This window comes from Rhipicephalus microplus, chromosome 3 (genome assembly GCF_043290135.1).
Source record: "Rhipicephalus microplus isolate Deutch F79 chromosome 3, USDA_Rmic, whole genome shotgun sequence".
Taxonomy (NCBI): domain Eukaryota; kingdom Metazoa; phylum Arthropoda; class Arachnida; order Ixodida; family Ixodidae; genus Rhipicephalus; species Rhipicephalus microplus.
In genome coordinates, this window is record NC_134702.1 from 250445091 (window position 1) to 250470741 (window position 25651).

Below are 25651 nucleotides of genomic sequence, written 5' to 3' on the forward strand. Positions count from 1 at the left end.
CACACGCGCAAAATCCGAAATTGTGTGTGGTGATGGCGGCCCACATGTGGCCCGCAAGCGCTGGTTTCGAGGCTATAGTGTCGCTGCAATCGTGCGTTGCGGATCGCAGCAGGGCGAACGCTATTCTAAAACACATATGGCGCCCGCTACGCCCGCAACGCCCGCAGTGCTTGCAAACGGTATTCTAAAACTCCCTAATAATGAACAGTTAGCTAGCGTAAACCTGTTCTTTTGTCCAGAGGGCTGGCTATGACAGAAAACCAGTCAACGATGTGAATACGCCAAAAAAGGACAGCGCCAAGTCAGCAGCTAGCCGAGTGGGTGAGTGTACGGCAAACGTCAGCAACAACGCCATAAAACTAGGTATGTGCAGTGGGCAAGCATGATCAGCAACATGCAGTGCAGCGTCACGCAATAAACAGTACAGTGAGGAGACGCATGTGCATACATTTAAATACAAGTTATTTGCTGGACCGGAAGTTATGCGACTCAAAAAGTAGAGACGTCACAACACCTCTGCTGTGTGTTCTAATTCTAATTTAGAACAATGTAAGCAAATATTTCAAAAATGCGAAACCCGTAAGGTGTAGACCCGTTTAGAGGTTTGACAGATTTCCCACATAGTGAGCATCAATTTTAAGCGATGCTCTCAGCAAGCATATTCGCACGTAGCCCCTTTGGCTTACAACTAAGCCTTGCCAGGTGGACGGCATACTGTTTAAACTCCACGCTAGTATGGATATCGTAGGCTTACCAGGCACGTCGACTGCAGTGACATGCAGCTTGTGTGCCTCTACGTAATGTCGGCACTCCTGGGTATCACAGCCTGCGGCCTTATCTGCGCAGCGCTGATAGACGAAACAGACAAGCCGATGGCACGTTAAACATGCGTATTCAAATATGACAGGCGTTGCATTCGGAGCAATTGGACCAAGAGCTTTACGGCTCGCAGTCAGGTAAGACGACGACGCGGATTCATTCGTTCGCTATTCCTGCCTGTTCCTGCGGCTTAGTTATTTATTTTATAGCCCTGGGAAAAATTAAACCCTGATGACATTTTGCACAAGACATTAGCTCGAAGCCTTCGAAACCGCCACTGACTGGTAGATGTGAATGACATTTAACCGATGAACATTACAAAACCAACGAGATACGTTTGACATTTTGCCACTAAAGAAAGTGTCAGATACGCCTAATATAGCCAACATTCTTCTCTTCTTATGCAAATACCACCCCACAATGCTTGCAGAAGTCAAGGAACGTGATCCCTTTATATGAAAAGTGCACGTAATACGAGCCTACTGTGCAAGCCATTTTTGTGTCAATTCAGGACATACAGATATGTGTGTTTGTTAGGATAAATCGTTACATTAATTTTCATTCTCTTGCTTGAAATACCTTAATCTGTACATATGAATAGCAAACTACAAATTAGGAGACAATAAGTACGTACGAAATACAAGAGCAACTTTATAACTGAATATGCATATACATAGTCATTTTCATTTCTTATTTCCTAGCTGAGCTGTACTCCTCTTTAGTATATCGTGCCAAAGCATAGTTGTATATGCACTTTTCTCTTCGTGAAAGTGACCTTCCAATGGTGGATTTATTGAATGAAAAATGATCGACTGAAGGCGCTGTTGGTAACTGCCTTAGTCACTTCATTTTCAACGAAAATTTTGTATGAATCGTTTTGTGCGTCGTTCGAACAAGTACAAAAGTGTCTGGTGGGACAAAACACCAAACAATAGACATGAAAAGGAAGGGAACAGGAGATAGCTTTATTCTTTCACTTTCTTTTTTTTTTGTCTTTCTTTATGTACCAACAGCCCAAACCATAGACATTAAGTACAAAAGCATTTGCGGGATATGCAGGACTGGACGATCTGGCTGACGAAGTGGAAGACGCAACAGGAGACAGTGCATTAGAAGACACTACCGAGGACGACCTCAGTTCCACATTGCGTGAAGTGTACTCAACTGACGGTGACGCCTCCAAAATGCCACAGCGGGGTTCAAGCAACGAGAGAACAAAGAAAGCCAAGTCACTTGGCAACAATGAGCTAGACGACCAGTCCGAAGGCTCTGCGAGCAACACCCAAAACATAAACGAAGTGCTGAGGATGAGACCTCGACCCTTGCCACCTAGTGATTTCAAACCGAAAGGCATCATGAAATTATGAAGAAATCACACAACGCCCATGGGCATTCAATATTTGCCTTGTCCTTTACTGGAAGCGCCAAGTCACGTCTATTCAAAGCAAAAAAACAGCCACGCTTCCTGTCTGGGTATTTCGTACTATTTCGTCTGTGACACTTAGAGCCGTATCGTATCGGTTACCAAAGCTCATTTCATATCATTACTTGCCCATATGGCGTACATCTGAGGTTGCAGAGATAAAGAAGCGAAACTGCGTGTTCAAAAAACATGAGCTTGAATAAAAAGAAAATCTTTGCTACGGATAAACATTAAAAAAGTGCATTCAATGATCAAAGAAAAAAACAAGCTAGAACTACATTAAACCGATAAATTTTACACATGCGGCTGACAATCTCATAATTTCACGTGTCGGTAATTCAACAATATATTCATTTCGCTGCGAATACTCAACTCCTTGCGATGTTTACTGCGAATAGGTACACATAAAGCCATTTTCCACTGCCATGCGATTGGGCTATTTGTAGAACGTACTTGCTTTTAAGACAATGCTAAAATGCATGACCGCTAATAGGCCCAAGTCTTATTTACAGTCCACTTTAACTGCGTATAAACGTTTGGGTTACAAAATCACAAAGTATATGAAGGTAACCTAATTCGCGTTCGATTAACTTAGTGTTACCATTCAAACACTTGCACATTAAAAATCACGCCTATGCAGAGCTGATTGCACAATCCATGTTCAGCTGCTCAGGCGACAGTACTTGCTTCGACAGAAGTAGGTCCAGGGTGCTCCTTGTCTTCAGTACATTCGTACCCGGAACTCTGAAATAGAGACAAAAGAAGTAGTTAACGAAAGTACCACAAGACAGAGCGTAACGTACAATATTCTCCCGTCACTCTGGATTTATCTTAGTTCTCTGTGGGTATAAATGCAGTACATGGCCAGCATATCCAGTGGCACCCGACTTCAGTAAGAAATGCAAAAAATTCATGTGACAAAGTTTTTATATCTTTCATGTCAAACATCTAGTTAGTTTCAACTAGAAGATAAATGTGCCCAGAAAGTATAGGATATATTCTTAGATGTACTTGTAATGCAAATGTTTTCAAAGAAAAGTGGGCAAAAAGTACTAGCAACTGGCTTAATGGTCAGCTGCCAGCTTGTAATAAGATCACGTGCTACGTGACGTCAACAGGTAAAACACGAGTGTTACATATACTCGCCACGATGGATACTGGTGGCACTGACTGATGCTCCGAAGTTTCAGTACACATATATACCATAAAAAGTAGACGAAGGGCTGAACACTACCATTGCTCATTGGTAGAACATTGGACACATTATTTGAAGGTTACAAGTTAGGACCCTGCTGGTGTTAAGTTATCTTTTCGTCCGCTTTTATTTCTTCACATTTACACTTCAAGTGCATCAAATTATATGTCCTTATTTTGCCCTCGTTACTTGTTGCATATTATTAACACAATCCTAAGAATGAAAATCAGCCATTATACTTACGCTTCTTTTCTTTAAACTTTCCTTTGGGGCTACCCTGCTGCGTTTTAGCCACAGGAGCGTTTGCGAGGCGGTATGTGAATCCCTACTACAGACGAGGCGAATGGAATGCTAAGTTCATCGAATACAAAAATAATTTTCAAAAAATTGATTATCCTCTTTTTATATATTGAAATAAATTTAACTGAAAGGCTGTCGATAGCAAACGTATTTCATTAAAACATTAGGTTTTTTTTTTTATTTTGAAATGATCTAATCTTTCAAAACTATATTTTACTTATCATTTCGAAATTATGAACAAAATCTTTTATATAGCCAGGCACCGCTCATTTCATGGCCGCTCCTTAATGGTATGTTGAGCCAGGATAATGGGTCAATCAATCAATCAATCGTTCCTGTAACCTTATATTTATTTATTTATTTATTTATTTATTTATTTATTTATTTATTTATTTATTTATTTATTTATTTATTTATTTATTTATTTTACCCTCAGGGTACACAGTACATTTCAGATGGGAAGGGCATGCACAACAATGAAGAAAACAAGGAATACAAAGCAAATGGCATAAAAATGCTGTCACTAATTGGGGTACAAAGATTATTACTCCTAACTCACATTATAATAAAGCAAATGATACCACTAATTTTATTTGTATTACATGGTCCCGTGTGCTCAGATTTGGGTGCACGTTAAAGAACCCCAGGTGGTCAAAATTTCCGGAGCCCTCCACTACGGCGTCTCTCATAATCATATGGTGGTTTTGGGACGTTAAACCCCACAAATCAGATCATGTATTACATGGTGAAGGCACAAAGCAATGCAAATAAACTGTTCAACAAACATACAGCAGGTAATTAGGTAATCATTGTTTTAAGGACATTCTTAAATTGAATGGGTTCATTGATGCTTGTTATTGATGCAGGCAGGGAATTCCATTCATTACAAGTTATTGGCAGATATGATTGGGCATATGTTACTGTGTTGCAATGGGGGACTGTGACTTTTTGTTGGTGATTACGGCGAAGAGAAATGAAGGGAGCAGCTTGGATTAAACGGGAACGGAGTTTCGGATTATGATAGAACATTTTATGAAACAGGCAATTGCGAGTGCGCTTTCGGCGGGTAACTAGTGGGATGAGGTTCAGAGATGCCTTCATTTGAGTGACACTAGCTGAACGATGGTAGTTAGCCAAAATGAAACGAGCTGCACGATTTTGAACAGATTCCAACATGTGTGATAGTGTTACCTGACCGGAGTCCCAAACAGGTGAAGCGTATTCCATTTGAGGGCGGACGTATGTGGTATATAGTAATAACTTTGGTGACGATGGAGCAAGAAAGAAGTTTCTACGAAGGTAACCCAGTGTTTTATTAGCTTTGGACGCTATATGTTCTGTATGTAATTTCCAGGACAAAGTGTTAGTTGTGTGGACGCCGAGGTACCGGTAAGATGTTACATTTTCAAGGGGGTGACTGTGAAGAAAGTAAGTTGGACAAGTTGTACTCGACCGAGAAATCCTCATAGACTTGCATTTTTTAATGTTTAGTTCCATTTTCCAAATATGACACCAATTAAGTATGTTATTAAGATCAGCCTGCAGAGAATGAATATCATAGTCATTAGATATTTTACGGTAAATCACACAGTCGTCAGCGAACAAACAAATTTTGGAAGTAATAGTGGAAGGTAAGTTATTTATATAGATTAGGAATAGCAGGGTGCCAAGTACTGATCCTTGAGGAACCCCAGAATCAACCGGTTCCCAGAACCCAGAATCAACAAGAACACGAGAGGAAAGGAATGCACGAATCCAGTTAAAAACTGCAGGGTCAATTTTTAGAACACTTAGTTTATATAAGAGCAGGGAATGGTTAACTTTATCAAACGCTTTAGCAAAGTCAAGAAATATACAGTCAGTTAAAGAAGCAAAGTCCAAAGATAAATGCATATCATTAGTAAAAGAAATTAGTTGAGTATCACAAGAAAAAATCTTTCGAAAGCCATGCTGAGTTAAAGAGAAGAAGCTATTATACTCTAGAAAATTAAGAAGATGAGAAAATATTATATGTTCTATTATTTTGCATGGTACACATGTGAGAGATATAGGACGATAGTTAGATGGACTATGTTTATCACCGCCTTTATGTACTGGAATGATCGCAGCAGTTCTCCAGTCTTCAGGTAGTACACTATCATGATACAATTGTGAAAATATGCATTTAAGGATGATGGAACTGTACTTTTTGGTATTCTTTAAAAATTTACTATTAATTTCATCAATACCGTGAGAAGACGTTCGTTTCAGGTTGTCGATAATCGTGACGATGCCATGCGAGTCAAACGTGATGGGATCCAGCGCAAAATGATTGTACGACTGAAGCTCAGGATGTTGGGTATAATCAGATGAAGAAAACGACTTAATGAATGTATCATTTAGCACAGTAGAACAAAGATGGTCGGGGACAGGATCGCCGGTGGGTTTAACTAATGATACTTTACTGGTGCTAAGTGGTTTCATTAAAATCCTAAAACGTTTAGGGTTAGTCTTCAGGATATTCGGCAGGGTTACATTGACGAACGAGGGTTTAGTATTCTTTACCGCTCGCGAATATGCTGAAGAGGCTGTCTTGTACTTTGTCCAGTTGTCCGGTTTAAGTGAATACTTAGCGATTCTAAAAAGTCTTTTTTTTTCTTGTTAGAAAGCCGGTTTAAGTATCTGTTATACCATGGAGCTTGGTTATTGGAGTACACCCAGCGAAGAGGGATATGGAGATGAATTAGTTCAGACACTTTATTACGGAACAAACAACAATTGGTTTCTACTGAGCGCCCAAGATAACCTGGTAAGAAAATGTGTAAAAAGGAGCACAGTTCATTATTAATGGCTAGATAGTTACCCTTGTTGTAGTCTCTGATGTTCTTGGACTGTTTTACTGGTGGTGCATGCGACAAATCGAATGTGAAATGCAAAATATTATGGTCGCTCAGGCCAGGCATGTGCAATACGGGTGACGTGACAGTCTCTGATGACGTTAGTACTAGGTCTATAAGGGAAGAAGTTAGAGTGACACGTGTGGGTAAGGTGACCATTTGTGTGAAACCAAAATCCATGCAGGTGGTGATAAACTGTTGGCCTCAGTTGTCGGTGGGTTGGTAAGTGTGCATGCGTGCAACCAATCAATATTCGGGTAGTTGAAGTCCCCCATTAGTATGAGTTGTGCATTGGAATGACGAACCGTGACTTGATTTAGGCAGTCGTGCAAGCTATCACAAAATGACGCATCGCTTGATGGGGAGCGATAGCAGACCCCAACAATAACTTTCTTGGAATTTACATTCAAGCAGCACCACACAGATTCAATGTTCGAAATAATTGTTATGCAGTAGCAATCAAAACGCTCGTCCATGGCCAGCAAAACTCCACCCGCCACCCTGTCAGAGCGGTCACTGCGGTAGACTACATACCTTTTTTCCCAATGAAACAATTCAGTGTTAGATATCTTGCTGCTGAGCCATGTTTCAGTCAGTGCGATGAGATCGGCTTTTATATCGTTAATTACTGTACATAACTCATCCTTTTTGCGGTAGATACTACGAATGTTAGTATATAAAATTGAAAATTCTAATCTTGAGCGGGTAGCACCGTTTCCCCTCCCGTGCCCCTAGCGATCTTTATGCTGAAGAAGGCGGCCAGAGCGTAGTGCTCGAGAGGATGTACCATGCGAATTCGATGCAACTTTCGAGATACCGATCTCAACAATGGTGTCATCTATGTCATTGTAGCCAAAGGATTTACCGCCAACATGTAGTTTTTTGTACCCAAGTTTATATGGCTTATGCAGGCTTTTGGCATACTCTCATAAATTTTTTTTGAATTTCGCGCGTGGCGGGGCAGAAATCCTCCCTGAGAGCAAAGCCACTAGTTTTAAGCAAAGAACACTTAGCAAGAACAGTTTCTTTTTGCTTGTATGCCGCAAATTTGATAATGATCGGCCGTGTTTTAATTTTCATAAACCGACCGAGCCTGTGAGCGCGTATAATGCTATCGCTGTTAAGGCTCAGGTTCAGTTTATCATTAATGACGCTCGAAACTTTAGCTTCAAATTCAGTATACGCCTCGTTTCCAACATCTGTTATGCCATAAAAAACTAAATTATCTCGTCGAGAACGGTCCTCTGCGTCGTCTAGCCGATGGCGCAACGCGCAGGCTTCCGACTCAAGTCAAATAAATTTATCATGTAGCTCACTGAAATTGGCCCTACATTGCTGAAGTAGTGAAGTCTGGCCTTCAACAGCCTCTAACCGTGCCTTTATATCAGATATGGCTTGAAGAGTGTTTTTCTGCTGGCCTTTTAGCTCACATACTGTTTCAGCAACTGATTTTTGTACTGTTTTCATTCTGACTGATCGCTCATTTAAATCTTTGACAGTTTTAAGAACTTCCGCAAGAGCAGCCGATGATTAATTAGGACCCGGGTTGCACTCAACATCCCCACACAAAAGCAGTAGCAGCGAGCAAAAAGGTTCAAACAAGGTTTCAGGGCATGGAAGCACGACTAGAAACGGATCATCCGATTTAAAACAATGGCGAGGTAGTTGGGACTGGTAACTAACCTGCAGAATGAACAAGAGCGTAGGTGAGCCTCCCATCGTTATGATGCTTCCATGCCCATTGAGCGGCGACTGCGCAGCACTCGGTTTTAAACGGAGCGTAAGTGGGGCTGTCGATGTTCCTGCAGCTGCCACGAGTTGAGGTAGAGCAACATAAGGCAGGAAACCTTGAAGCTTTTAGCTCACTACGCACCACTGTAAGAGCAAAACTCTGACGCAATTCTCTTAGCTGTATGTGTTCACAAAATGTAGTTGTGAGTGCGAGTAATGTTGTGGACTGCTATAAATAAAGCCTGCTATTGCTTGCTGATGGTGAAACGTACGAATGAGTGCATCTATACAGGCACACTTGTCTTTCTGCATCTATACTGCGATACTCATACAATGTGTTAGATCTCAATAATACTGTGTTTAACAAACAAAACGATCCTTTACTGTACACATGTTTCCTAAAGGTAACGCATGCAGCAGTAGCACTATAACATTGCAGATACATGACAATAAGCACTTTCATTACGCACCCATCGCAGATGACATGTAAATTTAGATTGTGGTTCCTTCTTAGTACAACTAATGAACCTTCCATCAGCTACTAACGTTGTAAAGTTTATATATTGTCAAATTTTTCATTCGCTAAATGGCTATCGTGTGCTGTTGAATTGTGGTCTTTCACTTCATTGATTCTGGTTGGCGCCTTCCCCTAGTGGGTCGGCGCTGGGGAATTATGGGAGGCCAGAGCGCAGGCGGTCAGAGCAGACGACGCTTTTCCACTTTCACCTGCTTTCATCGCACGCCGTGAGTGGTTTTGGCTGGTGTAAAGAACTTCTATTGTGAAGAAATGCTTCTTCTGCTATCTCTGATTTTCATTCACGCATACTAGACTGTGTTGTTTGTCGCAATTAACCGTAATCATCACTAAACATGCAGAACAAGGAAAGCGGCGGACACATGCGCCCGGTTCTGGGATGTGAAATTACGAAAAAGTCACTGGGTGTTTCATGCATTGCTTACTCGCCACGGTGGTCTACTAAGGCACTCGGCTGCTAGCCCGCTGGTCGCGGGGTTGAATCCTGGCCACGGCGGCCGCATTTTCGATGGCGGTGAAAATGCTTTAGGCCCGTGTGCATTAATGTCTTGAGCCCTTCGATACAGCGTCTCTCATAATCGCATTGTGGTTTTGAGACGTTAGACCTCAACAAGTATAATAATCGTTCATTGCTTGGTGCTACTTCATGGCTTCGATGTTTGTGGTGCTGCAGCTACCCTGCAGCTAAGTTGGATCTTTGTTAACTCTGTCCTCACTAGCTGTAATTACGGGGCTGGGGTTTTACACTTGCTGCTTTACCTGTAATTACCTACGCGAATTTTTTAAGGTGAGAGGCTTAGATACCTCGTCAAAAACTCACAGGATCCCTTATCCATCCAAAAAGACAATCGATTCATTGGCGAAAGCCATCTTTTTCTTCTCAGTTGATGTACTGATCCTACCCCGCCAGTCAATGACTGTGAGCAGGATTTTAGGTGCGAAGCTCCTTAGGGCGTGGGCTGTGCGTCCCCTGTAGCCTGTATGTAGCCACCTCTAGTTTAGTTCTTGCAGTGTTCACTAGATGGCGGTACCGTCTCCTGTATGTAGCCACCTCTAGTTTAGTTCTTGCAGTGTTCACTAGATGGCGGTACCGTCTCCTGTATGTAGCCACCTCTCGTTTAGTTCTTGTAGTGTTTACTAGATGGTGGTACTTGTAGCTGATGATGAAAAGATGCAAGATGTTATAAACTAGAAAGCGGTACTTGTAGTTGATGAAAGACGCGAGATCTTATAAAATAGGAATGATGTCACATATGGCGCGTGTCATTGGTTGAAGGCAATCGTTCGATTTAGTGCGGCGACGTACGCTAGGGGGAGCGATGTAATAAGATCGAGTGGGCAAAATGCACAGAGGATTCATGGTTTACCAGGTTTACCTCCGGAGCTTCGCCCACTCATCATCATTCACTTCGTGGATATGGCGGAATTTTTTTTTTTTGTGAGTACAAACCCGTCTTACATCATGGCTGGGGGAGAGCACTCATGTAGCTTGGGCGTGGGCAGGTGCCGGTGTGGCTTGAAGCAACGTTACTTGTAGTAACATTGGCTTGAAGGGGGCCAGTGCCCCTTTTGCACCCCCTGACCGACGCCCCAGCCCGCTACCACTCACACCACCCTTTGAAAACTTGTTGTACCTAATGAAGTTTGCACTGCCTCCAAAATCGGAGGCACTGCAAAGCTGATTTTGCATTGCCTCCATGATCAAACCATATTGCACCAAGCTCGGGTGTCATTCGATGACGACATCGCGTGAAGTCACGTGATTTTCTCATGACGTCACAAGTTTTGGCGATGTCTGACATCATATATGTTGTCATCACGTGATGTTTTTTTTTCGATCACTTGACGTCGCCGACGCGGGAAGCAAACGGTCGAGTTTCACGCTTGACGAGGCATCTAAGGTTTTCGCCTAAAAACAAAAACTGACCGTTGGTGGCTTCGGCGTCCCATGGCATCGGCGTCCACAGGAGTGACGCAAAAATCATCGCTTGACGGCGTCACCACACGATGTCATTTTGACATCAGGGATCACCAGAATGTGTAAGGCCTTCATGACGGTCCCATGATCACGTTACGAGACGACATCGTCGTTTTGCACTGCTTTGTTATCGCGTGATCAACCCACCAATCACGGAGGCCGAGCAGAACCAGGCGAGGTGTTGAAAGTTTGTAATGACTCCAGTCATAAATCAGTGCCAAGGCACTTTAGGTGCAGAAAACATTCGCAGGGGGGGGGGGGGAGGACCAATAAATAGACTGAACAAGAAGAAACAGACGGCTGTCGCTTTCACGTCACCTTGGGTGAATGCATATTAAACCCTGCAAGTTTTGTTTTGTTTTTTGCACGGTTACGTAGTGTTTATTGTGCTTATCACTGCATGTTTATGCTCATTGCATATGCTTTTTGTTGACCATTACCCTAGAGGCCTCACCTATTTTTGCTTCGCACATCTCTCTCTCTCTCTCTTCTTTTTTGTTACCCTGTGCCAAGGCAAAGAGCGCTAGTTGTATTTTCTTGATTATCGATACAAAAGCTACACTTACCGTCAGTTTCTTTCACACTGTCAGCTTATCTAAGCGCTGCTGTGACCGTCTATACCTTTCCCACACTGAATGAGGCTTTCGCCATTGCTTTCAAAGGCATTCTGACAATTAACAACCTTCCACAGCAAAGTTTTGTGGCTTAAATCATCTGCGCCCAGATAGTGCGTGCTTATTAGCACCGTAAGAATGTTCATGCTGCGCAATTTTTCCTTCTGAATACGTCTGAGGCGAGTTCTTCAGATGTTTTGTCCTTGGCCCTTCTCGCAAAGGTGACAGAAACGGTTGTATGTTTCGGGCAGCTTGGAGAGGCAGATGTATACAAACGAAAAATTGCTAAATTATCATAATCATAGACTGTAATGAAACAAAAGATCACGGATTGCTAAATTATTACAATCATACACAGTAATGAAACAAGTGATCACGGAAGCCGAAACAGTAAAATAGAATATTGTGTGAATTATGCACACTGACGCTAAATCCGTTGTACATTTCTTCCAATTGTTAACTAGTCATGACCTTTTGCGCAGTCAGGTTCAAAATTCTTAAGTTTATTTCCTACTCACATTCATGGAAACAGGTACTACGCAGAGACAGCAGGTATTGCGCTGTTTGAACGGAAATACTGCATGCAAAGTATCCGCTCTACGGACGGGCTGTTAGCTGCTTTTTACTACTCTCAGCGTCCCAAGGGCAAAATTTCTCACTCACAGCATTTGAAACAGGCAATTCATATTCAAATATACGCAGCATAGTGGGGCTCGAACTTATTTATAAGGGTGGAATTTTGACATTATCATTCGCGAAGTGCATGGTGCACTGCGAAGTGCACTGCGTATCGCGTGGAAGCGTAACACGAGTGACAGTCCCCGAACTAAAATACTAATAGTGAAGCTGTACGGTCACACTGACAATAAAACAAATGACAAAAGCTTCCACTACGTAGAAATACGATCAATGAAGCATAGGAGAGTCGCCGCGAAAGCCGAGAAAAATTTCCAATTCAATGGGCCTTTTCGCCGGTACATGAGGAATTTGCCAAGTCATTAATAAGTCAAGTATACTATATAGTGTTTCCTCACTGCATGTCGCTCTGGATGGTGCCTCTTCTGTGAATGCAGATTGAAGCAGAGTTATGACGCGCGACATTTCCGCAACGATGCATTCGTACGCCCGCGCCCTCTGGGAAACGGGGTGACCCGACGCTTCCGCGAGCAGACGACACTCCGCGGAGCCTCCAGTTTCCCATAATGTTTTGCAGCCGCCGTAGGAGGCGCGCGTCAATTTCTCTAAAGGTCCATAAATAAAAGGTGCGTAGAATTTTGATGCTTTCTTAGGCTACTTGTGTAAATGGGTCATTAATTAGTGTGTTTTGCTATAAATGGCCTTCCGATGTTCTGAGGGTATGCGCACAGCAGGGGACAGGGGAATGAACGAGGCGCCCGCGGCGCATCTCGGCCGATTCTCCGGCGGGTGACAGTACCGGTTGCGCTGTGGTCACACGGTAGATACAACGCGGGCTTCGACAGGGATGCCCCTTTTCATCTTTGTTATTTATGCTGCATCTACAGGGACTAGAAGCCAAATTATAAGGGAGTCGACTCGGCTTTCGCCTCTCTTTTGCCGAGGAATGAAAACACATGGAACAGTCATTACCAACATTGGTGCATGCAGATGATATAGTATTATTAGCCGACAACAAGGAAGATCTGCAGAAATTGATAGACATTTGTGGTAACGAGGGAGATAGGTTAAACTTGAAGTTCGGCAGGGAAAATCTGCAAACATGATTTTTAATGATTAAAAAGGTAGTGAGCATAAGATACAGAAAGTCACGCTATAAATTGTGGATAAATACATATATTTGGACGTATGGATAAATAACGGGGCTGAGTATCTAAGGGAGCACGAAAGATATGTAATGACTGAGGGCACCAGGAATGCAGCTGTAATCAATAATAGGGCACTGTGGAACTACCATAGATATGACGTTGTGAGAGGAATTTGGAAAGGTGTCATGGTCTCGGGTTTGACGTTCGGCAATGCAGTCTTGTGCATGGAATCAGACGTTCGGGTAAGATGGGAAATTAAACAACGTGCCATAGGTAGGCTTGCTTTGGGAGCACACGGGAATACCCCAAATCCGGGGGTACAGGGTGACATGGGATGGGCGTCGTTTGAGGACGTTGTTTGAATTGAATTTTTGAACCACTCGCGCCATTCCCCACAGTAACGTCCGGCGGTTCTTTTTGCCATGAAACAACAGCAAAAAAACAAGCAGCCTTTTAATGCGTCTCTTGACGCACGGAAGGTTCTTTAGTGCAGCTATATCGATTACTAGTGAATAATTGTAGGCGGTCCGTCTGATGTTATCGGGATTATTTTGAGAACGTCCTACTGCGGCGCTTGTGTTCTTGTGCATTTACCTTAATTTCTCGGTAATTGGAGCACTGTTGTTGATAACACTGTCGTTTAAAATGTTATCATACATTGAGCTTTTATTAAGACGTAAATTGTTATTTGACTTTAGTGTCTCTTTAACAGTTTTCCAGCTGTATATATTTACGTCGTGCTCATTTTTAAGTCTGGAAACAAGCAACTACTGAATGATAAGCCAATATATTTGCTGTCTGCCAGCTCGATAATTTTGGGGCATATAATTAACAAATACATTGTAGAATACCTAAGCGCAGGCAATATACTTTTCCGATCACAGCACGGCTCTTCTGCCAACTATTCTACTGTTATGCAGTTTCTTGAATTCGGCACGACATCGCTCCTTCTCTTAACGACTGAAGACAGATTAATGTCATATTTATTTACTACTCCAAGGTCTTGGACATGGTCTGCCATGCTAAAGCTTTGGCTTTTTCACAACGTTTTGGCAACAACAATCTGGTTGATTTAATGACAAACTGCTTGCGGTAGCGCTCAGAATGCGTTATTTTTAATGACGCGAAGTAATATGACCTACAGATCACATCAAATGTGCCTCAAGGCTCAGTGCTTGGGCTGCTTTTGTTTATTCGTTATAGAAATGACGTAACAGCAATCATCGGTATGATGGATCGGTTTTATGGCACAAGGACCAATTGATGGCCCAACAGCGCCAGGTCAAGAGACGAGTGATGCGAGCAATAATAATGATAGGTGGGAGTATAAGGGCCTTAAACGTCCTCGTGCTAAGGTGGGCAAAAACATAAAAGTAATATTATCATTACACTAACGTGAAATATGTGCCGTGAAAGTGAATGGCGAAACGTCGTAATATTCAAGCAATGACGGGAATGTAGCCACCACTGCAGCGACCTATCTTCAGACGTCGTGCTATGGAGCGCGTGAATATATAACATTAAAAGTACGCACGCCTGCTAAAAATACCAGCAATGAATTTTGTGTGAAAAAGCGTTCTCTACCGAAGAATATTGATGGGTGCACGGGTATCAGTTGTAGGTAGTGCAATATAAAGCCCTTTGAATGCGAAGCATTTCTTGGAAAAATTTGGCGACTTTGAACGTATCTATCTATCTATCTATCTATCTATCTATCTATCTATCTATCTATCTATCTATCTATCTATCTATCTATCTATCTAAATATCTATCTAGCCGCCTACGACTTTTCGCACTCCTGGCCGTTTCGATAATGGTCTGATCGATACAAAACAAAGGTGTCACATAACATGACAGTATGAAGAACATATTTGACTAGTCATACCATGATATTTATGATATGTATGTCATGAATGTCACGATTTACATCTCATGGTCTTGCTTCTATAGCGGTGGTTTCGTTCACATGACATGCTGCAAAACTGATATGGTATGACGTGACTGCGTGGCGAACACACGTGACAGACCCTATTGTGAAAATCCTCACATGCGTGTCATGCAAGAGCATGACTACATGCTACGCTCATTAAGCGCTCGTGGCTGTTTCGCTAACTCCACATACACCAAATATTGTATTACGTGACGCGAACGGACGACGAATGGGCGTAGCATGTAGTCATGTTCTTGCATGACACGCATGTGATGATTTCCATGACACGTTAAAACATGATAATCATGAGATTCGTGTCATGTAACAACATGAGTAGATCCCACGCTCTTGATGCGCTGGCGGCCATTTCGCTAGGTTCACTTACACCAAATTTTGTATTACGGAACGTGAATGGATGACGAAGGTATGATACTGGTGCAAACATGATAGACATGAGATGCGTGTCATCTAACAACATGACTACATGCTACACTCATGATGCGCTCGTGGTCGTTTTGCTACCTTCACATATAAAAAATTTGGTAATGCGGGACGTGAATGAATGACGAAGGTATGAGACTGGCGCAAGCATTATATCCATGAGATGCATGTCATGTAAGAACATGACTACCTGCCACACTCATCATGCGCTTGCGGCCATTTGCCTAGCTTCACAAACACCAAATTTGGTATTACGTGGCGCGAGTGAACGACGAAGGTAATGGAAACGTCCAAACAAGATAATTATTACATGTGTGTCATGTAAAACTCGACTAAATGCTACGCTTATTGTGCGCTTGCGGTTGTTTCGCTAGCTTCACATGTATGAATTTTAGTATTACGTGAAGTGAATGGACGGACAAAGGTAAATGACATGTCCAAACATGGTAATCATGGCACGCGTGTCATTTATAACATGGCTACATGCTAGGCTCATATAACACTCGCGGCCATTTCACTAGCTCTACATGTACGAAATTTGGTAGCACGTGACATAAATAGACGACGAAAGTAAATGACACGTCCAAATGTGAAAATCATGGCTAGCATGTCATTTAAAATATGACTACATGCTACACTCATCATGCTCGTGGCTCACGCTCGTTTCAATCGCTCCACGTATACAAAATTTGGTATCACGTGGCATAAATGAACGACGAAGGCGAATGAGACGTTCAAACAAGATAAATCATGACATGAAAGTCACGTACGGCATAATTTACGTCCGCCTCGTAACGTTTGGCTGATTTTATTGTGGCATATGTGCAATACGGGTAATGTGACAATGTCCGATGACGTTAGTACTTTAGTGTGTGTGGGAAAAAGACGTTTAAGAAACACGCGTGGGTGAAGTGGCGATTTGTGATAAACCCAAAATCCATGCGGGTGGTGATGAAGTGGTTGGCCTCAGCTGTCGGTTGATGCACATGCACGCATGCACACACTTCGTCACGCAGCAAAACACGTGTCTCTGATGGTAGTCACACACATTGCTCACATAACGCTCCTCTAGCTCTTGAAAAAGAGAACTCGCGCAGAATATAGAGCTCTTCCTGAGACGTTTACTGTTTGGTGCAGAAAACGAACATGGTCGTGAAAGGAACGACGCGGACACCCCGTTGCTCTTTTCCGTCCTTCTTTTCTGGGCTAAAAAAGTAAACTGGTGTCCGCGCTACTATTGTTCTCTTTATCTCTATCTCTTATTCATTTGTGCTGTAAAAATACGTGCATATAATGAAACCAATCTTTGAAGTCTCGTTGTATTCTTTATTTTGGTTAAACTTTCTCCTAGTTCTCCGCAATGTCACTGTGCTCTTGTCTTTCTTTTTTGTTTTTGTTTTTTCCCATGCCGTTGCTTTGCGTGAAAATGTGCAGTCTAGTGCTAAAGGCCTTGTTAGGTGACTGATAATGTCCCTTTTCGTCTCGTGCACCACTATGTTAACTATTGTCAAAAAATTAGAAACAAAGTCATCAATCACCAGCCTACCCAAGCGTACGCACTGTAGGCGCGGCAGGAGTCAAGTCCTTCAATAAACACATTTTTCTCTACAAAAGCTTGGCTGCCATCTTCATCAAACGTCACTGGCTTGCAGAAAACTGGGTTTACTCATATGTACTTATGCCATATCAATAGCTGCTCGAGGATTGGGTCGAAATTCTTGTGCCCACCCGTTTCATTTAGAAAATGCTGCAAAACCTTCGTGAAACTAGAAATCAATGGGCTAGCACGTCACAGAGTCGCGGAAAACATGTGTTTTTCGATGAAGTCATTTTCGACGAATGCATGGTTGACTTGTTCGATGAATGCATGGTTGGTTCCCGCCACACTTGCTGTCTTAGTCTTTCCCGTAGTTGATACGCCAACTGAGCGAGATAACTGAGCGCGATTCAGCTTTTAATATCGCTGAGCGCGAGACGAGAATTGGAGGCAAGCGCTATACGAACGCAAGTCAATCTTGCCACCCCTGCCCTTTCTGCCGACTTGCCGTCAGTGCTGATTTTTCCTGGCCACTACACTTATAGCACCTACACTGCTATTCCATTTTCTTCCACTTTCCCCTTCCCAAGACACTGCGCCGTGCTCCCATATAGGCTGCAGAAATTGGGCGTCTCATTCTTCTCCGAAATACAAACAACACTTTCCGCGCTTCGCCTGATTTAAATTCACAAAATAAGGAAAAAGAAAAGACACAAACAAAAAAGAAGTTCGTTACAGGGGTATCGAATTCTTTTTTAATTGTAAAACTTTTGAAAGCCAATAAATGCGAACATTCCCATCAACCTCACTACGTTCAACCGGACCTTGGGAAGCCCGGCTACCGCTACGAGCGTGCATGTTCGTTGAAACAGAAACGAGCGGTGAGTTTCCGGGACTGATGCACAAGTCAAGAAGTACACTCATAATATCCTAATAATACATCTGTCACGGCTGTGACTTCACTATGATGGAATGCGCAGACCAGCGAGGCGTACCAGCTGTGTGCCGTGTGACGTCACGGCACTTCGCGCATGAGCAGCACGGTGTCGTAGCGGCGCCCGCCGCTATCAGTCGGTGATCGGTGAAAGAAAGGAGGTGACGGCAGTCCACGCGATAGGCAAGCAAGAAAAGCCTCGCCGTTTATTTCGCAGCGTTTTAAGTTGCAACTGTGACGTCAGCACCACGTGTTTCCATACATGGGCCAGGCACGGTGAATCGGCGCGTCATGTAGGAGCGCGCTTTCAGCACACGGGAAACACATTCCGACACACACGGCTCTCCAGGAGCCTCGCGAAATTGCCCAACCTCGGCCAGTCTAGCTCAGCCTAAAAAAAAAAGAAGAAATGCACACACAACACAGGGGTCAAATATTGTGTTAATATTTCATTGCCATGAAAGGCATAAATGAGTACTATTTAAAGTAGTCTCTAATGCATTACCAAAATGGTTTAAATACGGCTAACTAGCGTCATTATCTGGAAGTATATTGAAAAAACATGAGGCTTGACTACCCACATGACGCCACTAAATAGTTATCCTTGCACAAGCACCGGTTAGGTGGGCCTTGCACAGCAATAAATGATTCCGCTGAACTCCAGTGACAGGGAGGTGGCGTCTATAGTTAGGGCGACTGCTTAACAGCTTTTGTTTCAAGAACTGTAAGTGTGTTTCAGTGGTCTTTTGAGTAAAACGCAGTGTAGTAGTAGAAAAACCCACTCGATACATTGGTGATGACGTCTTGTTGAAAGGTCACAATGTACCCGTGCGGCGTCCAAATGAAGCTACATATCAATGGCAGAATCACTACTTTATGCAGTCCAGTAAGAAAATGCAGTTTTTGTCATGTCTAGCAAGAACTCTCGTCACATTTTAAGTATTTTAATACATTAGGCATGCAGCTTTTCGTCTTCAAGTATACATAGTTGAACACGCTGCCGCGCTTCTTTTTGTCTTTCTTTTTTAAGTTGAAGCTAATGTTGTAACGACTGCATCTTTTCATTTCCTAGCAATCGATTGCGAATTAATAATATTTATTCGTAATGCTCCCATAACTTTTTTATTTAGTAGTAGTAACCGTAAAGTTTCCAGGTTTCTGCTCCATAGCTAAGTACCGGCAAGATGCAGCTGTTATATACCTTTCTCTTGAGGGATAGTGGCAATCCTGGGCAGAAACCTGGAGACTAACAAAGAGGGTTCAGCTTAAATTGAGGACGACGCAGCCAGCAATTGTAGGTGTAACCTTAACAGACAAGAAGAGAGCAGAGTGGATTCGGGAACAAACGGGCGTTAAGGATATCATAGTTGAAATTAAAAAGAGGAAATGGACATGGGGCGGGCATGTAGCGCGTAGACAGGATAACCGCTGGTCATTAAGGGTAACTGACTGGATTCCCAGAGAAGGCAAGCGGGTTATGGGGAGACAAAAGGTTAGGTGGGCAGATGAGATTAATTTTTGCGGGTATAAATTGGCAGCAGCAAGCACAGGACTGAGTTAACTGGCAGAACATGGAAGAGGCTTTTGTCCAGCAGTGGACGTAGTCAGGCTGATGATGATGAAGATGATGATGATGGTGGTGATGATGATGATGAAGTGTAAAGTAGTAATGTTTTTTACAGGGAATACATGTAACTCTATAGTGTTAAACTGTGCTGCCACTTTGAGGGTTTGACACTCCCTGCTCTGCATATACACACACATTCGAACATCGATGTTATTACTTCATCGCAGAAAATGCAACGTCTTTATTTTATTTTTTAGCAAACTCGCGACCTGCGCAAACAGTTTATGACGACACAAATTGTGGTCTAAAGAAAGCGCAACGCATTGATTATGTTCGCTTTCTGCAGTCTTTCTAAATAAAGCTCATAAGTGAACAGAAAAGCAGAAGCGCGGAAAAAAAAAACAACTGGGGCACTATTCTTTTTCAACAGGTCATTACCACGCCCAAAGTACAGTAAGGCATTCCCATCACATTTTCTTCGCAAACCGGATTCTAAAACTCTGGTTGAGCTCACTGCTTTTGTCTGAATTCATTCCCTCGCTCTCTTATATCTCAACAGACTTTGTTTCTGAATAAAGCGAAACAAATTGTGCAACATCAACGCAATCTTATCTGCACTTCTCTGCCAGTGTAAACCAACGGCTTAATTTTTTCTACTTGTCATGGTATCAGTTGCCCTCTGCTGATATCTGTTTGAGAATATGCACGTGCGCAAATATGTTCGCAACTACGTAACTAGGGTTACGCACTGCATTCGTAGCACTGTGTGACGGCAATATGCAAGTAAGATGCAAAAAAAGTAACAATATCGTATCAGGGCTTGAATATCATATCAGGGCCAATATCAGGGCGTGAAATCTCCTGGCCACGAAAATTAATGAGTGAAATCAATGTTCAGCCAAACAAGAATAAAAACTAAAGAAATACACGAAACTTTTTCATGCCTTCGGTGATGGTGGAAAAAACGGCCGTTTGTTTGGCGTGACACGAAGATTAAATTAATTCAAGTCATGGTAGGCGTTATTACGACCGCATGCTGAAACTTTTATTGCGTAAGGAAAAGTATCAACAGGGACTGCTGAAGAATGTTTTGAGGAAACTTTTTTCAAAAAAGGATAAAATACGGGCTTAGCAACGACCAATAGGACAGGGGGAGACCGTGAATAATCCAACTGTGCCAACTCAGTCGTTTGTCCTTGCTCGCAAACAATAGCAGGGGGGCCCCTGAGCTCGAGCACCTCCCCCCATAAAGGGGGGCCATGTATTTGACCATGACCAAGTGGTATCTGAACATCGATCTTCGCTCCAGATGCATTTTTTTTTGCGCCAGTGTACGGCTTATGGCCCTTCCAAACTTGGGCGTGCAGCAGAAAGCAAAAATATAGATAAAGTTCGAGACAGCTCTATGGAGTGAGTCGCGTGATTAAGCCCGCAGAGGCGCTGTGGTCGACGCTGCGATCGATGGTCCGCAATGGCCGCCGCCGCGCTGGCCGCCTTCTGTCTCTGGCGGCTGGCGCGGGCCGACTGCCCATCCGAGTGTCACGACGAGGTCACCATAGCGCTACCCATCATCGGACTGCTGGTAGGCTGTGCCCTGTCCCTCGGCTTCTGCCACTTGGCCATCCGGCTGTGGATGCGACGCCGAGAAAGCGCCTTTCTGCGCACCACCGCACCACCCGTCACCTTGTTTCGGCCTCAGCCTCCCCGACTGCATGACACGGACCCTGTGCTGTCGGGTGCCATGCCCGGCACCCCGTCGCCCCCGCCTCCGAGCTACGGTGACGCCTGAAGGTGGTGTTACCATGCTGAACATCGTGTGATAGGCCCAAGTATTGTGATAGCAGAGTGCCAAGAATGTCAGTGTATCTCTACGTGCTCCACCTTTTCGTGAACGTGAAAAGACTATAACGAGCAATGATGTTGCTCTTGTAGATGATACTTGTATCTTGGGCGTGTTTCCACTTTCTTTTTTGATTGTTATTTGACGGTGCCGCGAGAAACGTGTGGCTGGCCTGCTGTATGGGAAGCTCGCGTTAGCAATGGTGGCAGCTGCGAAGAAAATTTGGTCTTGAAACTGAATAGTTTGTCAGAGAACATAAACTATATGTGCAATACAATAGGGTAACGTTTTTGGCGGAAATAAAAGAAACCGTTGCCGTAATGTTTCAATCATAATGAAATAACATTGCCCTAAGGCCAGCCCAGGGGCATATTGCTCATAATAACGAATAGTACAAGACAGAACTATTCGGGCCGGAGAGTACGTGTTTATAAATCATGCCTGAATCTCTGCGACCCACCGATTGCGAGCTTTGTTGATTGCACGTACATGAAAATTTGTCATGGATGGTAATGTCAAAACATCAATGATTCATGAAATACAATTTATCCTGAACAATGTCTCATCTTGTTTTTTTATTATGCTCAAGCCATAGCAGCTTTTCGGTTTTGCTTGCTGGAGGTGACGCACAGTTTTTCAACAGAGCAGTGCTATAAGCTACTCAGTGATATCAGCCGCTGTGACGCTGCGGTGATCGAGTGGATAGTGTGCGGTTGTTCTTGAGCGCCGACAATTCTTTATGCGATTCTCATACGGCCGATGTGGATTTTTCGTTTCCCTGGTCAAACTCTATGCAGCCATGTGTCTGGGTAAGTGAACTCGGCGTGAAAGCATTGCCACCGCTATCTTTCCTCGCAGATTTAGCATACCCGCTTTTTGCGAAAACGAGATTGGTTTCAAGTTGTTTGTGTCAGTGCTGACTTATTCTGCAGCGCTCTTGACTGATTGATATGGAGTTTAATGTCGCAAAAGCACCATATGATTATGAAAAACGCCGTAGTGGAGGGCTCCAGAAATTTCGGCCACCTGAGGCACGGCTAGGTCAGCTGTAGTGTACCCCCTAGGTAAGCGATAATCGCCTCGCTAGCGCCCTCTGTTGTTTGGTAGGCCAAACTGTGAAGCGAGAAAAACAATCCGAAATTGCTGTTGCTGCTATTGCAACGCTTTTGTTGATGGGAGAAAAGGAAACGCCGAGCTGCTTGTCGTCTGCTACGTGCTCGACGAGCGCGCGACTGCCGTGTCAGCCGCAAGCGGAAAACAGCACCGCTTGCCTTTTGTTTTTCAGCTTGATGTGTGTTACGGCTGCGTATTTTGTTTTCTCAACTTTCGGTCACTAATTTTTCTGGACTTTGAGCCCGTCCACGACCCATTTGTTTCGAAATATTTCTCAGTTTAATGCGCAAAAGGCGGCAAGTCTTCAAGCGTGACAATTTTGTATGGCCAAGAAAGCAGTAGTCGAAAAGTGTGGTTAATTCACTGATTTTATCAGCAACGTAATGCGAACGATCAAACTCAATACACGCCACAATAGCTCAGAGCTGTTTATCTCGTGCAGTAAATACAAATGTTCACATTTAGCAACGGCGACATGAATGATGAACACAGTTGATCGTATGTATAATATTGCTGCAAGGGCCATGACGCTCATTTGCTGAAGATTACACAATTTTTCAGAAAGGACAGTTCATAGGAACATGTTCACGTTAATAAATAATGAACTGATCATGCCAACAGATTGAGCCCAACCTTACCGCTATCTTTTTCTATGAACCTTGCTAGACGAAATAGCCTTCTATAGCAAGCGAATTGACTATATAACTCAGCTTGCGCTTGTACCGTTACTTATTGACCTAATTTTATTTACCATTTAACACGTGGCTTCATTTATTTACACATCACGTGAACCCTCGTAGGAAACAGTACCATTGCTAACAGGGCATGGTTACATATTTTTTACATCTGCATGTAGTAGTTGTTTGTCGCAGTTTGCCATGTACATATCTTCAATTGCAGTTAGCATGAGTATCACGATTCTATATTGAACATGAATTGGTACCTTGCACACAGAGAAGGAGTGAATGCAGTATAGGCAAGTGTAGATGGTTAATCTTCATAGGAAATTGGGCTTCGACAGAGTGATGCGCAAAGGTGTAACGGAGCGCGCACTTTCTGGATATGTAGAAACGTTCACAAGAGCAACTCATATCGGCTGCATATGATGAATCAGCCTGGATTCATAGCTCAGAGCCAGTCTGTTCTGACTGATTTTCATGACATTCTTCAAATATGCCTTGATCATACAAAATATTTTTTTCATAGAGCTTATAAGCTCAGCTTCGTGCATCATGTTGTATGCGTAAGAGAAAACTGAGCTGTACGATTACTTTTGTAATCGACTAGAGTTCATTTCTCATTTGACTTTTGAAGACAATTTAACATAACGGTGAAAGCCCCCCCACTTTTCTAGTGAACTTGCTTAAGGCACAGCTTGCTTTCTTGTCTTGGTAAAATATTTCTGGATTTTCTAAAACGAGCTGCTTTCTAATTTGATATTGAAAGGAACCTGTTCGTGGCGTGAATTTCAAGTAGTACTAATGCTTGTTTAACTCTACAGCACCAAGAACAATATCTCAAATTTCGCGTATCACAGCGGTAAATTGTGGCGCAACGATGTCAGCTGTGAATGTCTGCAAAGAGACAGTACTTTGTACACCGTTTGCGCAGACATGGATATGCACTTAAGTGCCTTGTAAAGATAGCCTATTCAGGAGAATATCCAAAGAGACGATACTCGTCATAGAGTAAAATTTTAGTAAAGCATTTTTATTTTATTTTGGTGCATCTGGAGCTTTCTCTCTACCGCGTACCTTCCCTCACGCTGTTTTTTGAATGCCCGATGTATGTCACTTATGTGCAGCATCAGCCGTGCATAGCGATACTGCCGCAGCAGGTCCAAGCGACACTTTTCAGAGCAAAATATTTTTTGGGGCAGACTGCTGTTTAGCTTATATTTCAGCATAGTTGTCACGAGGCACAACCATGCGACCACGCTTATACATGTTCCTGGAAGCATTTCTCCGTGTACTTCACTACCTTGAAAAAAAACAACAAAAGGCAGCGTCGAACTGGTAAAAGGGCCACCTTCCTTACCATAAGACTGATGCATGGCTAAAGCTTGGTGGGGACCCGAGAATACCAGATCACCACTCCTTAGGAATGGCTCAGAGATGTACAAACTGCTGGCCTATTCTAAAGGAATCGCTGCGCGATGCCGCCCACAAAGGAGTACAAAGCATTCTCTTCCATGATGCGAACGAGGTCATCACCTGAAGACTCGCTTAAGAAAAGCATTTCTGTTATCACAGCCTGTTCAGCTCGAGGTTCACCTAAAGACAAATGTGCAAGTAGGTATGAATCAACAACTTCGCAATTCCCGCGCGATGACAGGTTTGACAGTTTCCCAATAGAAAACGTCTTTCAACACAACGATAAATTGAAACACATTTGGATGCTCGTTGCAGCCCTGATTCTGCCTCAAAGTGCCAAATAGATTCTCCAGCGAGCCTTGCTGGAGGCGACGAGTCAAGGGGCAAGTAAAGATAAACTTTTTACGAAGGTCTTTTCACAGCGTAAGAACAGTTGGTATGGTGACTAGCCAGCCGTGAATGGTGTGCGGCTGTCTAGGGCTGTGAAATCTCCAGACCAATATGCATTTTAATGCATGTCGTAAAAAAGTAAAAAGCTTGGAAGTGGCACTTAGAGCATAATTCATTTTACCAGGAGAACTGGCAGTGGCAGTCTTGCTGTTGAGGAAGTCAAATAGCTTGTCCATTTGTTTTATGAAATCTGCAGTATGATTTGGTAGTCGCAGGTAGCTTACCAAGAGCAATCACACCTGGCATCGCTATTGACACAGACTCGCTCAGGACTTGCGCCGCAATTTTTACATTCTTGATGGTGCAAGGCCTCCTGTAGATATAATTCAATGTTAATTTTCTCGCCGATTTTACTCTAAGTCAGTCAGAGAGCTCATACAGTTTACAAATGTAGCTCCAGTTCACAATTACTGAGCCATTGAAAAGATTGTGAGGGGCTCAAAGGGTATTTCTTGTACATATCAATACGTGTGAAGTGTCGAAAAAGAAAT

The 25651-nt window shown here is 43.1% G+C and overlaps 1 protein-coding gene across 1 annotated transcript in view; it reads left to right on the forward strand.

Annotated features, from left to right (window-relative positions):
- LOC119160292 (uncharacterized) overlaps positions 1–2216 on the forward strand; it is a 61784-nt gene extending 59568 nt beyond the window's left edge. Inside the window, exons 3-4 of the mRNA XM_075890891.1 lie at positions 240–321; positions 1879–2216. Of these exons, the coding sequence (XP_075747006.1) occupies positions 240–321; positions 1879–2186 (390 nt within the window). The 3' untranslated portion in view covers positions 2187–2216. The remainder of the gene's footprint in view (positions 1–239; positions 322–1878) is intronic.
- Positions 2217–25651: the final 23435 nt, after the last annotated feature.